A 16,976-nucleotide genomic window follows, 5' to 3' on the forward strand; every position below is an offset into this window, starting at 1 on the left:
GCCAAATCTTGAAATAGACAATATTTTTCTTTGGTGCTAGCAGCTTCTCCTTTGCACTCCTCCCCACCCCCCCTTTTTGGGTGAAATCAGTTTTCTTTCCTGCCCCTTGATCAAATCTGCTTTCAAGAAGGGGTTTGATAAAGTTTTTCAGACTGCAGTCTAAATGAATGGTAAGGTTTAAAGTGTTATTTTTACCCAGGACATTTTCATTTCAACCCAGGGGGTCAATGCCTTAAATCCAAAAGGATCCAAAAAAGTATTCAACTACCTACTCTCTGTAAGGTATTCTTCTGGACACTGAGGATACAACTACAAAGCTACAACTAGAGACATAAAATTACAAAGGGAAGTCATACTACTGACTTGATAAGGTCGACCTCTGATCTTCCACATATTTCACTGGCTCCGTACTGCCTAGCAGTTTTTAGATTGTTAAAGCAATGTTCAGGGTGCCGGGAATGAGCCTGTTGGCCTTGAAGTTCAAGTTCAACACCCATTGTCACTCACTTGTGGTCTCTGAACCTTGGTTTCACCATCTATAACACTGCTAGCATTATCCACTTCATAGAGCTGTTGTGAGGAAAGTGCTTCCTAAGACTTAATGCCCCATCTCATTAATTATATTGTCATGCTGTGTCCTTGACAGGTTTGTGACTTTTTATGGTCAGTTCTAAATGGACGCATATCAGAAGACAGAAGAGCACAGGTAGCTGGCTGTCTCCGACAAGGAACAGTGTCACGCCCTGGGCATGGTTATTACAGGAGAAGCAGGACTGCGTCTCTCACACCTGGGTAAGCTCCTAGAACAAACGCGGCATTCAGGCAGCCACCCTACAAAGGTAGAGCCGGAGGCTACGCTGCAAGGTCATCCGCTCCAGCCCCCGACTCGTGTACTTAATTCCTTTTGTTAGGGAGGCTCTCCAGACGCTTCAGCCTCGGAGGAGACGTCCTTAACTGTACAACGATCCTTTTCCTCGGTGACGAGAAGAGATCGCGAGGGAAACTCCGGAGTGAGCACAAACTGACTTTCCTAGTGGTGGGCTCAAGCTAGCTTTGCGGAGGAGGTCAGCTTCCCGACAGGGGGCGTGGTTACCGCGTGGGGCCGCAGCTGCCGGAACTACGAGTCCCAGTGTGCCCTGGGGCGAGGGGCGGAGTCTAGGGCCCCGGGGGGCGGAGCCTTGGAGAAAAGGGGCATTGTGCTGGGAGCGAGGTGCCGCTGCTGCATTTGTCTGGTTTCCCAGTAGCTCGCGGATCTTTGTGGTATCCTCGGACCCGCGGCTTGGATGTGAATGTCTCAGCGGCGGCGGCGGCGGCGGTAACCCCAGTCGGAGATTGAGTAGCTGGGGTCGGCGTAGGCGGGGAGGGTGTGTAAAGAACGGGAGCACCCCGCGCGCCCTGGGCCATGCGTGAGAAGGCTCCCGCGGTCTGCTAGCTGAGCTTGGGCGTGGAGGATGGTGCACCATGCCGAGAGGAGCCAGGCGCCTTAACGATACCTCCCGAAGAAAAGAGGTCCGGGTTGTGCACGGGAGGAGAAAGCATGAAGGTGGCAGAAGGCAGCCTCCGCTGTGAGCGCTGCTAGAGGGAGATCGCGCTCTTCCACCGGCACGTTCGCCTCTCTGCTCTCTGGGGCGGGTGCAAGGGGGGCTCGAGGCGGGAGGGGGGCTACGGAGGAGGTGGGATAGGGAGGTGCGGAGGAGGGGGGATAACGGGGAGAGAGAGAGAGAGAAGGCGAGAGCGCGAGGGGAGGGCTCGTGCGGTGCCGTGCTGATCTCCTCCGCGGACGTGAAGGGGGGCTGGAGGAGCAATCCCCCCCGGCTCCGAAAAGCGACTCACCATGGGGAATGCAGGGAGCATGGATTCTCAGCAGACTGATTTCAGGGCGCACAACATGCCTCTGAAGCTGCCAATGCCGGAGCCAGGTGAACTGGAGGAGAGATTTGCGGTGGTTTTGGTAAGTCAAACCGGCCGAATGTGTTGTACACTTAACAATGCTCATTTCATTTACGTTATGGTGAGGCAGAGCCCTTTCCTCTTTGCCTTCGGCACTGCTTCTTTCTTTCCTTGAAAAAAAAATTTTTTTTGGAGGGGGGAAATGGAGGGGAGCCAGGGGGAGGTCCCTTGCCTTCCACCTTCCCCGATCTCTTACCACCTCTCTCCCCTAGTCCTCCTTCCCCGCCCCTGGACCCATCTCCCCGCAGACCGAGGCTCCCAAGGGATGGGTCGGAGTGGCACTGCCTGGGCTTTTTAATCCTGGGTACTTTACACTGAAGGAGGCGAGCCTCTCTTCCCCCCATTGTCTGGAGAAATGGAGGCAGCTTGCGGATCGTGTGCCTGGGGGATGTGTGTGTGTAAGGAAGGCGGAGAGGGGCCCCCTGGCTTAAGGAGGAGGGGAGCTGTTGTCCTCTGGAGCTCTTTTTTAAACACCCGCAAAGCCCAGACAGCACCCGCAAACGCCATGGTCTGTACCTCCAACCACTTTGCACTGACCGACGGGGTCCCCACCCAGACCCTTTGGGCTTTGGCTGGCTTTGTAGTGGGGGAGATGGGGCCCATGTGGTTGTGGAAGCGCGGATGGGGGCCACCCGAGAGAAGCAAAGTTATTCTGTCTCGGCCTTTCCGCAGCTGTGGCCAAGCCCCCTGCCGCTAGTTCCTCCACGTCTCGGAGGAAGAGAGGTCTGTGTCTCCTTTGCCAAGTGGAAAAAGAAAAGGACAACCCCCAAGCATAGCCCCTCTGAAAGTTACGAGTGGCTGACCCGAAATCAGAAACAAATGATCAGGGAGACGCTCTGCTTTGAACGGGCTTTGTTTGGTCTTAAATTTTGAGGGTACAAAAAATGTGTAGGTTTTCGGGAGCTGCTTCAGGTTGCTCTGTCTTAACTCTTTAAACAGCCTGTCCCCTCCACCTACCATAGCCCCCGTTTCAACTCCTCTCTGTCCCACCTCTTTTCCTCAGCTGTCTAGGCGTCTTGGAATCTTTCCTCTCTTTGACAAAAACCTTTCCTACACTTTCGGTTATTGGCAACAAAGTTTCTCACCATCTCCAGCTGTGGGGCCTACGAGAGAACAGGTTATGGCAACACTTTCCCCATTCCATTTAGCGATCTGGAGAGGAACTAGCCCCAAGTACGTGGACCCTGATATCTTCAAGCAAACAGGTGCCCTAAAGACATCTAGGCTCTTTGGGGAGGGGCTGTGGAGGAAAGAAGGTACAAGCAGGGTTTGATAGCTTCTTTTTCTTTTCATCTTGAGGTGCTCTATTTCAGCTTCTGCCCCCTTACTTATTTGGAAGTCAATAATTGGCAGAGAGTCTAGGTTTTGAGAAAAACTTGGCTAAAGGCAAAATGATAGATTGCCTTGCTCTCTTTCTTCCTGGTTGTTTAAGGTGTCTGCTTTGAAGAAAGACCTCTGGGGAAGTCATTGGAGATAAAACTGCATTTTCTGGGGTGTGGGATTGCTGTACCTTGAACTTTGTTGTCTGGACAATTTATTCCCATTCCATAGGCCTTTAAAAAGGGGCCATTTGCTATGGAGATCAACATTCTGAACTATGGCTTTCCTCTGTCCTGCATACACAGCCACACAGGAGAATGCTGTTTTACACCTCCTAGAAACTAGTGAGGCAGTGAGAAAGACAGTCTGCATTGACTCTGTCTTGTCTTGTACCTTCTATGATCTCCTGCAGTAGCTCCCACAGTTGTAGTGTAAGATGGGTTACTAGGAAATGAAATAGCATAGTCCTAATTACCTCTCTGGGCAGTCTGGATACATTCTTGACCTGCCTTATTGTAGAGAAAGCATCTTCTCTGTACAAAACCTTCTTGCTAACAAACATGTGGTCCCTATCTCACCTCCTGGGCTTATGTAGTTTGCCTATCCCCACTGTGGGTTTGTGTGAGTGTGTGTGTGTGGATACTTGTGGTAGAAGGGGCAGTGACATAGGCAAACCAGTGATGTAGCAGCCATAATAATGACAATTTAATTAAGTTTGGCTCATCTGGACAGTTTTTTTTTTTAAATGAGCCTTCAACATTTCCCTCGATTAATAACATATGGCATGAATTAATCTTTAAGAAATGGAAGACCAGTGATTAGGGTGGTGGGTTTTTGTTAATGTTCTCTCAAGCAGTTACAGATTCCTCATGTGACCATTCATGTTTTTATGTTCAGAGTGCCTTGGGGTAGTGGTTGTTGCTGTGGCTACTTCTGCTGTACAATGCGTCATGCACAGTTGCTGGATACATTTTCTTTCTTAGTTGTTTACAAAATTCTTAGTCTCTAAGAGTAGAATACATCAAATCTGACCCTCCTGTTAGAAGAGACAAAACTTAGGGAAATCTTGCTTTGTGGGGCCTCTTGTGGGGGTATACATGGGCCACTGGAGTCCTGCTTAGTGGTCTTAGAAAACCTGGCAGGCTGCTCTCTGAGAAAATAGAATGAGAGGACGAAACACTTGGAGCGATAAAGGCACTGAGGGAGGTCTGAAGTAGAACAGCTTTCCTCCCAGTGAGTGTTTTTTTGAAATTTCTGCTTATGACCCTGTATACTTTGCAAAGGCAAATGTTTGAGAACTGCTTAGTCAGACTCTTTTAATTTTTGGCATCAAATTGGGAGGACAAAGGCTAACGTGGAAGATTTGTAGAGAGACTGCCAAGGGATTATATGGGCATATCAACATAACTTTATTAGCTTCCATGTCTAATGTCTAATAAAGCTCACAAAAACCTGTGGTGCAGAAAACAAGCTAGTAATACTGTTCAAAAATGTGTACCTTTGTAACACGAAGTCAGTCAACATTTGAGACAGTCCTGCCATAGGAAAAAGAGTTCTCTTTTTCCTCTGGGCTTTGGATTATTTGCACCCCTAGGGAAGGGAGGATAAAAAATAGGATGACAAATGTATAGGTCATTTCCAGTTAGATACGGTCAGTGTTATCAAATCATAAAAGAGAATGAAATCTCCTCAGCGAATGAGCCTCCCACCAGTTTTCCAGATAGAATGATATTATGGTTATTTGTGTTAATTGAATCAGTCTGTTTTGTATTGGTTGGTATGGGAGGAAGTGGAGTGAAGACTATAGTATAGTCTCAAATTGGGATCAGTTCGGTTTATGGGAAGGCCAGGTTTATGGGAACTTAGTATAAATGAACTAGTAGTGGTAGTTCTTATAAGTAAAGGGTCATCCAAATGAGGGTCAAATAAAAAAAAAAACTAATGGGCTAGAAAAGGAAATCACCATCCTTAGTCAGCTCTTCTCAGCTTTATTTTAAGTGTGATTTAGACCTAAATACAGTAGTGTTCATAATCTCCAGCTTCCCTAGTTTAAAAAAAAAAGATCATATATGACTTTACATGATAGCCTGACTTTATAGGCATCTGTAAAATGTAAATAATACTATCGCTTGTATCATAAGGTTATTGTGAGGATTAAATGAGTTAATCTGTGTAAAGTGCCTTGCAAATCTGTATATAATGCAAAGCAATATATATACATATATTAGCTATTATTATTGTTAGGCATCAAATACAGCTTTATTGCAACACTGTGAAGTGATAGCCCCTAGTCTGTACTTTCAAGAAAGTTGTTATGGATGGTAACACCTATCTAACTATGGTAATGTGACTAAAAAGACAGACGCAAGTATTATGTGCTTTTCTTTTCTGTAATGGGCATTTTTTCCTGAGTCTAGGTACTGTTTGTCACTTTACTTAGTGCATCTAGACTATACTCAATACAATTTTCAAGGCCTTTGCCCAGAAAGAGCCGTCCCCTAATATTTTGTCCTTTCTGAGTTTCAGAAGGAAGTATCATTTTTATTTATTTCTCCATTTTTATAGCACAGAAGAAAATAGAGCAGCTAAAGAGAGAAAGAAAAAAAGCCACTCATGCAAGCAGATCTAAAAATGTAGGGTAAGAGCTACTGGATAGCTTAGGGAATTGGCTTTTTAATATTGGATAATGAGAACTGCTTTTGTTTTCAATTAAATTTATCAGTCTCCCTTTTTACTTTTTAGACTTAACCCACTAATAATAAATTGAGGTTGTCAAGCTCAGGTTGGTAAAGAAAAGACATCTTGGAGGGTGCCCAAGAATTCTGTGATTTGCTGTTAGGGAGACTTTTAGGGTTCAGGACTTTGAGACTAGGACACAAAGTCTTTAATCAGTTGGGCTAAGTTAGACCTGTGTCCAGGGTTGTTTAAAAGTTGATTTTGCTGGTGACCTAAGTGAAATACCTTTGGACTTTTTACTTTAGGTCTTAGTGGACTGACATCATAAGCCATTGTTGTGGGCTCTAATTTCATTTGCAACTTTTGCTGTGGAATGAATTTAGTATCCTTGTCTAGAGGTTATTTTGCAGTGACAGAATTGAAGTACCTCATATAGGAAACTTCCCTATCCTTTCTGGGCTGACTCGTAAATGAATGGGCATGAAGTCTCCAGTCACTGGGCTTGTCATTCAGATACCTAGACTCCAAATACTGATTACTTGTGAAAGGAACAAGGAAGGTCAAGTTCTAACATTTGTTAAGTTTTCCTCTCTGAAATTACTCCCTTTCAACACCTTCCAAGGAAAGCAACTGCCATGAAGTCTGTTTAGCAGATGGATTGGCAGGGACTCATTGAACCATCATCTTCTACTTGCTGGTTTGTTGGAAGGCATACCCTGAAAAGAGAGACATCTCATTTCACCCAGTTTTGGGCTTTCTAGATAGTGTCAAACAGAGCCATCTTATCCTTGGAGATACAAATATAAGTTAGGGATTATCAAGTGTTATCTGAAAGCCTTCCAAATGAGATCCAATTATTAATTTTCCTGCCTGTCTTTTAAGACCCAGATCAAATGCTACCTCTTCTAGGAAGGGTTCCCTCATCCATGCCAACTGAAGGAGCATTGTCTTCTCTGAATAATAGATTTTATTTGTTCCCTCTCCCATAACACCATATCCTTCTTTGTGTTATAGTTATTTGTGTCTTTTTTCCCTTTCTGTTTCCTATCTCAAATGAGATTATGTATAAAATATATAAAATACTTTGTAAACCTTAAAGTGCTATATAAATGTTAGTCATCATCATATCACCGTCATAATCATCAACTTCTTGAGTGCAGGAATTGTGTCCTATTTACTTTTGTATTTCCCTTAACATCTAATATGGTGCTTTTCACAGAGCAGGCTCTTCATAAACATCTATTATATTGAATTATTAAACTTCTGATAATATTCCTGAAAGCAGTGATCTGTTTGTGAATATGGGATAGTTATAGAGATGATTCAATAACTCTTCCAGTAGAAGGAAGTAATTGAAAGTTTTTACACAATTTTAGGAAAGGGAAAAGAGGTCAGTATCTCTGCAAGAGTCAAGAAACATGGATTCTCATTCCATATCTGCTATTAAATTAATGTAACCTTTGGCAAATCACAATTTCTGGGCCTCAGTCTCATTAACAGTAAGTAGGGATGTGTGAGAGGCATCTTGGCATAATGCACAGAGAAGGCCGCTTTTGGAATCAGGAAACCTTGGGTTCAGATCCTCCCTTTGACAAATACTAGATGTGTGACCTTAGGCAAATTACTCCCCTTGACAATTCTAATGCTGTAAGTTACAGACAGATTGTCATGCTGTAGGCTGCGACATCCCCCACACTGATATTATAGATATGAACCAAAAAAGTAGTACTCCTTGTCTTCTTATTCCTAGAATTACTGTGCGTTTCAAATGATTATGAGACCATTTTGAAGCATATAAATATTTGAAAAGATTATGTTGTGGAGTAAATAATAGTCTTATTCTATATTTGTTCATTAGGATGGAACTAGGACCAGTATAAGAAGTTGCTTTTGACTAAATATGATGAAGAACTTTGTAACAAGTTCTAAAACATAATTTCCCCCCAAAGTAGTGAGCTCACCATCAATTTTATGGATGTCTATCTTTCCATCCACTTTCAGCTAGAACATGATGTATTTACTTAAAATAAGTTGATGAAAGAATGCAGAGAAAGAAGGACTTTAAAAATTCCCATAAAAGTTTGGAACCAAAGAGAAATGGTGAATAATTATAGGGGAAGGAATTGAGCATTTAGTTGAATGAGGAATACTAAAGAACTGATTCTCAAGTGAGGTGGCAGACAGAACTGCATGTCCTATAAGTCTTTTATGGTCTAATTCTTTTATTCAAGTAAGAGTTACTGCCCCTCCATGAGGAAGGGGGAGTCTGCCACCTTGAAGATCTGGTGTTATGAAATCTGAGAGTTGGAAGGTATCTCAGATGTCATCTAATGCCTGAAGAGCTGCGGGTTAAAGGGGAGGGAAAAAAAAAGTCACAGGTTCAACTTAAAATAGACAAATAACAAATAGCTTGCAAAGGCTGACACAAAACCTCTCTCTCCCGTAGTCCCTTGATTTTGATGAATACATGAGCCTCCCAGAAAAAAAGATGAAGCTATCTATAGATGGGATTCGTCTTGACTTTCAGATTGAATGAGTAATACAGAGATAGTAAACATGGCAGCAAAAATGGGAATCTTAGTTGATCATCTCTGAATTTCCAAGTGGAAAATGGCTCATCATGAAGAGAAAGAAGACTTCAAGAACAAGGGTGTGAGTGAACAGCTATGTAGTTATTTGAGAAAAGCCTCTTAGGTCATTACTTAAACAAATATAGGAACCTTTTACTCAAATAGGTCCTCCTGCCAAGGCTTTTCTTCTAATAGATATTGGGAAATTTCTGGCTTTTGCATCATAAGTGAGTGTGTCCACAAACATTAGGTTATCTTCTATAAAAAGTCTCTAATAAAACTGTTCCAGCAGTCTATAAGTCAAATGTGTGCCGCTATCCATTCAAACTCTAGGAACTCAAGGTATTGAGATATCTTTCTTTGTTATTTCCCCCTTCCCTGCTGTTTGAAATGTGTCTGCTCCTTATGCAGGGTGGTCCTCTCTCTCCTTTTGTCAAAATACTTAACCAAGCATTCTGCCCTTCCCACTGATACTACAGTTCGGAAATGTTATCTGGGAGGAGCTGGTTGGCTGGAATGTTGTCTTATGAACTGCCATTGACTTATGACCCCCTATGACCACTGGTCCATAAATGCATGCTGAAGTGACCCTGAATCCTTGGCGTGTGAGATTCCATGTTTGTTCCTGTTTGGAATATAACTTGGTAAAGCCAAATATTGTTCTGATCTTTTTTTAAAGGAGTATGAAAAGAAATTTGAACCATGGGGTTTGGACTTGTGGGTGGCCACCATTGTGGCAAACTTTCTATGCTTTTGTGGAAATTCTGAATGTTTCCCCTGATCAGATCTACAGTGTTCTTCTGTCATGTGTACCTTATTTGAATGACTTTTGTTTCACAAGTATCTAAAGCCTATCTGCTCCTGTTTGAATTATAAAAGCTTTGTGTTCAGCTGGGTTAAGGGAGGCCACAGCAGTCTCTGTTTAAAATCTTTATCCCTGGAATAAATTAAGTCCTTGAAGGGAGCATTGCAAGGGGATGAAACAGTATTAGTTCCTGTCTCTCCTCCTTAACACTGTACATATAGATCCCTGTGGCTTTTGGCTTTTGGAAGCAATGGTGTTTAGATCCATTTATCTTTAGGGGTAATCTTACTCAATTTGCTTTTGTGCAGTAGGTGGTGCCAATGGCTTGGTTTATCTTAACTTTTTGGATTTGGGGAAGCTATCAGATTATTCAGATTTTTGGCCCCATGCCCTGTGCTGAGGTGCTCAGGTATGACAATTGCTGCTTGAACTGACTAAGATTCTGAACTTCTCCATGGTACTAAGTGTATAATTCTGGAGCCTGACTCCTTTTTTTCTTTCTGGTTTTTTTTTTGTTGTTGTTTGTTTTTTGGTCATATAAGTCAAACACCAGCTAGAATATGGGATATTTATTATATAAAATAAGATAATGAAAGGGATCCACTTGAGGAATGGCTTTCAAAAGAGCCCCACAAACTCTTTGAACCAGCATGAAAAGGTAAATGATTGTAGGGGAAGGAATTGAACACTCAGTTCAGAAATTAGAGCAAATTAGAAAAATGAAAGAAAAATTAAAGATAGGATCCTTTCCTCTTAAAAAAATTTATGTAATGTTAGAACTGAAAGAGACCTTAGAGACCATCTAGTGCAATGCTTCCATTTTTACTGATAAGGATACTGAAGCCCAGAGAGATGAAATGATTTCCTTGTTAGGTCACCCAGCTAGTTAGAGGCAGAACCAGGATCAGAACCCAAGAACTTTAGTTCTCTGTTCAGTGTTTTTTTTTTTCCTGCTGCAAAATGCCCAAGGCCTCATCCATCTGTGTGACCTTCATTGTCTGAGTGACTTTCAGTTAAGTTACTTACCTTCCCTGGAGCCCAGTTTTCCTTTTGAAAAATATGGAGTTTGATCTAGAAGATTTCTAAAATGCCATCATCTCAAATATTCCATGATCTTAAGAATTATAGAAGGGATTCTCTTTTGACAGTGGGTTGAACAATGGGCATTCATCTGGCTACTTAAGGAATAACAAGGAAGCAGAACAAAGAGACTACTACATATGGTACCATGTTAGCTGCCATGCAAAGCTGATTGGACTTGGTCTTTCCTCCACTTTCAGTCTAAAGTGGACAGAAGTAACACAAACATCTAATAAAAGTTCTTTGTATTATGGCTAAAGACTGAGTGCTGACCTCCTGACCACAGCAGGGGAAAAAAAGTTACAAATGAATTAATTATGCTTTGGCATTTATTCCTATTTCCAAGGCTAATTATTTGTTGGTTTTTATTCAAACCTTTTGCGTGATCTGAGACTTGATAATATTTGAGCCTGCTTTCTTGGTTTGAAAATACAAGGCCAGTGAAATTGAAGTATATTTGTGAAATGCAAACAGTTTTGTATTTCTTAGGGGCATGTAATATACTTAGAGAAGTAATTATCTTTAGGGAAAGAAATATTAATAGAACAAGGAAAAAATGGAATGGTTATTCTTTGTTACCATAGACTTTACTGAATTATAAAAGTTAAAGCTGGAAAAAACCCTTTGAAATGATCTGATCCTATCCTTCATTTTATAGATAAGCCCAGAGAGAAGAGATGATTTGCTCAAGGTTATCTAGCTAGTTAGTAGTACAGCTGGATGTAGAATGCAGGTCTCTTGATTTCCAGCCTAGTGCCTTTCCACTACACCACATCGCTTCATTAGTGAGCTCTCATTAGCAGGGACTATATGTTGGCAAATATCTGCTTCTGTAATTCATCATCTTTAGTGGTTTGGGCATTGGAGAGAGAGAGAGAGGAGAGGGAGAGAGTGTGTGTGTGTATGCGTGTGCGCACATGTGTGTGTGTGTGTGTGAGTTTGGCAGAAACATAGAAGGAAAGAAAATTGCACCCTCATTTCCACTTAGGGATTTCAGTAAATCCTTGAAGAATTGTGCTTGGCTGAATAATAAAGAAGACCCTTCTGTAATTGGCCATAGAATGATAAAAGGTGTAAAATAAGGAGAGGAATATTTTTTTATACTGGATTATAGATTATGGATTCCTTTTTGTAGGGAATGGGGAAACAGAGGTGGGTGGCAGAGGAGGATGAGTAAGAGAATGTATATGACTGCCTTTATAAGCAGAGAGAATTATGGGAGGTCTCCCCTGCCATCCATGGATAGTGATCTCATTCAGCTTTGGGGCATCAGAAGATGAAGCATTGTGGGAACAATATCAGCTGGAAAAATTAAATGTGGGCAACAGGATTAGACTTGTACTCAAGCAGCACTTTTACAAGTTATATACAGTTTGCTCAATTAAAATTTGCCTTGAATTAGTTTATTTCCAGGTAGCAGGAAGACTGTCATTAATTTAGAGCTAAATGTAGCAAAGGGACTTTGGAATGATCTGCTCTGACACTTTATTTTACACATGGGGAAAGCTGAACTTCAGAGAGAAGTGAGGAGTTTCAGTCAACCAAGTGCAAATCTGAATTCGCCTGGGATATGTTCAGGAGAACCTCTGCAATGGTAACTGGCTTGGGATCATCCTTATTCCTGAGGATTTTTGAGTAGTGGAATTGTGAGATCCATTTTCATGTCGAAGGCCAGCACATCTGAATTCTGTCAAGAGGGCCTTTGTCTAAAAACTACATTAATCTGAGGATCTTTAGGAGTTTTTGAACCTGAGGAAGGCATAACTTCCAAACTACTAGAGCTATCCTAAAGAGAAATGGCTGCCTTAGAAGGCAGTGGATTTACCCTTACTGGAGCTCTTTAAGCAGAGACTGGATGACCATTTCTCAGTCATCTCTTCAGATATGGGTTCCACTATATGGTTAATGAGATCCCCTCCCATTCTGAAATTCTTTGATTCTAATCAAAAGATTTTTTCTGAGACCAGCTTCAACTGAAACTAACTCAGTTTTGGACATAGTGGGAGTCATTCACTTGTCTCTGATTACCTCAGAAATTCTATATTCTATACTATTTTTGTTCAATCATTTTTCAGTTTTGTCCAACTCTTTGTGACCCTATTTAGGTTTTTTCTCTTTTTGGTTTGTTTTTTTTTGGGGGGGTGGGGTTTGGCAGAGGTACTAGAGTGGTTTGCTATTTCCTTCTCCATCTTATTTTCCAGCTGAAGAAACTCAGGCAAACAGGATTAAGTGACTTATCAAGGATCACATAACTGCTAAGTCTGAGGTTGGAACTGAACTCAGGAAGATGAATCTTTCCAACTTGAGGCCTGTTGCTCTATCCACCCAGCTGCCCTCATACAGTTTTCTTAGTTTTATAATTCTTTTTGGACAGACTTTATTTTGGTTGGAAAAGCACTAAAAAAAAAAAAAATAGTAATCATCACTTAGCTATCTTCTCCACCTTTAAAAGTAGGAAAAAAAAATCTGGATTTTTTTTTTCCATTGGGTTTGTATTTAGGTAGCATCTAGATAGATAGTCTGGAAGATCTGAATTTGAAAGCTACCTCAGATACTTGCTGGCAGCTGTGTGATTCTTAGCAAAGCATCCAAACTTTCATGCCTACTACACATTATTTCTTTAAGGATCAAATGAGATAATGTGTGTGTATGTATACATATACGTATATATACATATGTATATATGAGAAGTGAGTTGAAAGCCTTAAAGTATTTCATAAGTGTTAACCATTATTCTTATCTTGCCCTAATTCACATTTAAAATGAGTGAATTATTATTTAATAACCTATACTTTTTTATCATCCTCCAGATGATACCACAATTTCTTACACTGCTTTTTCCTATCTTTTTTCCATTGGTAATTGTAGAAGTTGGAGAATTTTTAAAAATTACTCTAGAAAAGAAATCCTATTTATGTTTTCTTGTAGTTTTTATTGAGTTAGACTTAGCCCCTTTTCTTTGACCCTTTTCATAAATTACTTGAATTCACTTTTTTGAGTGAACAAACATATCATAAAAGAAAAAAACTGCCACAGGATTGTTCCTAATGCTCCTCTTCTAAATGATCCAAGCAGTGAGGTTTCTACCACTTCTATTGGGAGACTTCCAAACCCAGCTAACCCTTATTATTGGGAAATACTAACATCCAATCTCATTTTCCATTGCTCATTGTCTTCCTATTGCATCCACTTACATCGCTGTTGAAAGTCAACCTACTGGACATGTTTAACTCATCCTTTAGGTTTTTGCTAGGCTCTCTGGTAGTTAGGTCATCAGAAAGCAACTAATATGTACCGTATTATAGATTTTCAGTACACTTTCAGGAACCCAGCTAAGAGGACTATATACACTAAGAGAATAAATAAGGTTTATGTGTCTTTTCAGTGGTTGGCTGGAATTCAATATGATTTCAGGAACAATTTGAGAGTGCCAATACTTAACATGCTCCTTTCCTTTATGCATATCGCTGCCTCTTCTTTCTTTGAAGACCATTTGCTGGTTGTCACCACCACAGCTGGAAATAATTGCTATTGCTTCCCTTCAGACTAATTTCTAGTACATAATTTAGTACTCTACAAACAATAGATGCCTCCCCTAGTCCTCACACTTGGATACAGAATCTGTAGGTTCTGGCCTGCAAGATACAGTTGAACCAATATGGGATTAGAAGAGTCATGAGATCTGAAGGAGTTAGCTACTAAGTTGATTCCTTTACTTCTCTGGTCCTTTTTCTTATCTGTCATATGATGATAATGAATTATACTTTGAAAATCATATTTTAGCTCTAATACTCTGTATTTTTTAGAAATCTTTGATTGGGTCACTATCATTTTCAGTGATTCTCCATGGCTACCATTTTACCTCTTCAGCCTTATCTTCTAATTCCTCACATGAATCTCTACTCCAGCCAAGTTGGTCGTTTTATTGTCTCATATATGTCTAATCAGTCAGCCAACCAGCATTTAATACTCAGACCATAAAGGAAAAAGGAAAAAAGTCCCTGCCTTGAAGGAACTTGCATTCTAATGAGGAAAATAACATGTGCTTATATCAGCAAAATGAATAGAAGGTATCCCTTTTCCAGCCTTTTTGCTAGCATCAGATCTTTTTTTTTGCAGTGCCAGAGCTCTTGCTTTTAGATGATTCAACTTATAGCCATCCTTCATGGTCAAGTTTAAATCCCTGCTTGCAGACAGCAGAGACATTCCCTGATCATCACAGCCCAAAGTGATCTTTCCCTCTATATCTACGGTAAGTAGATATAGATTGTTTGTATCACAATCACCATACATGATATCACAGTGATGGTCCTTCTAATTGACAGCCCAAGTGTGACCTGATGGTAAAGATGGGACTGGTTTTGTGTACTTCTCAATTAGTCCCATTATTGTTTATATGTTTTATCTCTTCACACATATGCCTGTGTCTTAATATGACCATTTAGAGATTATAAACCTTTTGTGGGCAAGGATTCAGTCTTACGTTTCTTTCTGTTCATCTAATTTACCTACTATATAACAAGTAAGTATCCCAAGTCCTTATGTGTCTAATATCAAATTGGATTTAAAGTATTAAATTATTGGATAAAAATATTACCTAGAAGAGTAGCAAAAATAGCCTTAAAATGCATGTAAAAAATTCACCACATTGGGCTGCCTCTTGCTAGACGTGCATAATATGTCCTTGCTTGGAAATGAAACTTTGTGTTAGATTGATAGTTCAGTGACAGTGAAATAAAGGTCATTTTCATTGTCACTTACAGGAAGACACGTGGATTTGTAAAAGGGGAGGAAGAGAGAAACTGGAAGGGCCAAAAAACATCAGTGGTTTTGTAGCCTTGCCAGATTGGTAGGCTGTGTTGTAATGCGGTGAAGCAAGTGGGTAATGGACTAGGGAAGACTTTCATGAAAGAAAAAAAATCTTCCCTCCAAGCATTTTTCTGGTTTGTTTGGCAGGAGATGTTGATAAAATCTTAGCCCTGTGCCTGTCTTCTGAGTTACTGTCATTGAAATTTTGTGCTCAGTGTATTTAGTAGGAATTTGTTTGTTCTTTCAACAGATGCTTATTGAGTGTACATTACAGAATATGATATATATGTATACACACACATGCATATATATGTGTCTGTCTATATCTGTCTACACACCTGTGCCTATGCTTATCCCTTCCAGTATCTAGCAAAGAAGTATGAGCTTGGCCTTGAGGGATTTTAAATTAACTCTAAAACAGTAGAAGAGTGAAAATCATAAATGCCAAATGGGTAAGACATTTCACGAAGTATTTGGGAGGAAGGAGTTAAATCACTTTTTGCTAGGGAAGACTTGATTAAGGTAGTAGGTCTTAAACCTGAGTCCTGAGTTAGGCTTTAGAATTCTGAGATGCCAAATGGTTCCAAATACAAGTGGTCCACCTTTCACTGTGTTGTATTTTTCTGTTCTGCTCAAATGATGCTGCCTAAAAAGACCTATACTCTGCTTCTGTATTTTAGCTAAAGTGAACTAGTTACTTTTCCTCCTACACAATGTTCCATCTCTAGGCCTTTGCCCTCCCTGTTTCCCATGCTTAGGCTACACTCCCCCATCACCTCTACCTCTTAGAATTCTTATCGTCTTTCAAGGTTGAGTGGAAGGACCACCTCCTTCTCTAAGACTTTCTCAGTCTCATCAGTTTCTCCCTTCTAAAAGTTTCTTGTATTAACTTATAATGATAATCACTAACTGATACTTATTTAGTGCTTAAAAATTTTAGCAGTGTTTTACATGTACTATCTCATTTGAGTATTATAAAAACACAATGGGATAAGTTATAGGTAACACTATTTTAATTCTATAGATAAGAAAACTCAGTTTGAAAGACATGACTCTCAGAGCTAATAAATATCAGAGGCAAGATTTGAACCTAATTATTTCCGACTTCATATCCAGGATGCTGTCATCGATAAAGGACTGTTACATCCCCGACTTGAACATAGACCCCTTAAAGACAGGGACTGGTTTTCATTTTAATACTATGTTTTCTACCCTTAGCACCTGCCTTGAACGTAGTAGGTACTCAATAGATGTTTATTTTGTTTTCTTTACGTATTCTTGATTTTATTTTATTCTCTATATAGTCTTTATTTTATATTCCTTGGCTCATATGATGGTTTTTGCTGTAATTTCTATCAAGATACCGGCATGTACCAGACCTGCCTTTTTTTTTTTCCTTAATGCAATTCACTTTCATAATGTGACTCCAGGAGCACATTATAAAGTCATTCCTAGAATGTGGCTTTATGCAGTAGCACTTCTTCCACTGGGTTAGAATTCAAATAAATTTTTCAAAAGAATTATTTATTTCAAGATTTTCATGGTTTCAGGTCCAGAAACTTTTCTGACTCCTAGAATTAGAAAACTGAATATATAGATTTCCTCCGGGGGTTACTTTACCAGGGTCTTTTGTGCAGTGCTTTGGCATGCCAGTTTTTGATCTGTTTGAAACCCACAGGCAGTGCTTAAGGCTGACATTCGATAATATGAATGTTCTTACTCCTGTGACTTGCTGCTGTGAATCTTAACTTTTTTTTTTTTAAGGA

General features: G+C 40.5%; 1 protein-coding gene across 4 annotated transcripts in view; it reads left to right on the forward strand.

The window, feature by feature from the left end:
- The first annotated feature begins 1,221 nt into the window (after positions 1-1,221).
- FMNL2 (formin like 2) overlaps positions 1,222-16,976 on the forward strand; it is a 366,690-nt gene continuing 350,935 nt past the window's right edge. For all 4 annotated transcript variants that reach the window (XM_072611975.1, XM_072611974.1, XM_072611973.1 and 1 more), the window contains exon 1: positions 1,222-1,951. In XM_072611975.1, the coding sequence (XP_072468076.1) occupies positions 1,835-1,951 (117 nt within the window). In that variant the 5' untranslated portion in view covers positions 1,222-1,834. The remainder of the gene's footprint in view (positions 1,952-16,976) is intronic.

This window comes from Notamacropus eugenii, chromosome 5, assembly GCF_028372415.1.
Source record: "Notamacropus eugenii isolate mMacEug1 chromosome 5, mMacEug1.pri_v2, whole genome shotgun sequence".
In the NCBI taxonomy this organism is placed as follows: domain Eukaryota; kingdom Metazoa; phylum Chordata; class Mammalia; order Diprotodontia; family Macropodidae; genus Notamacropus; species Notamacropus eugenii.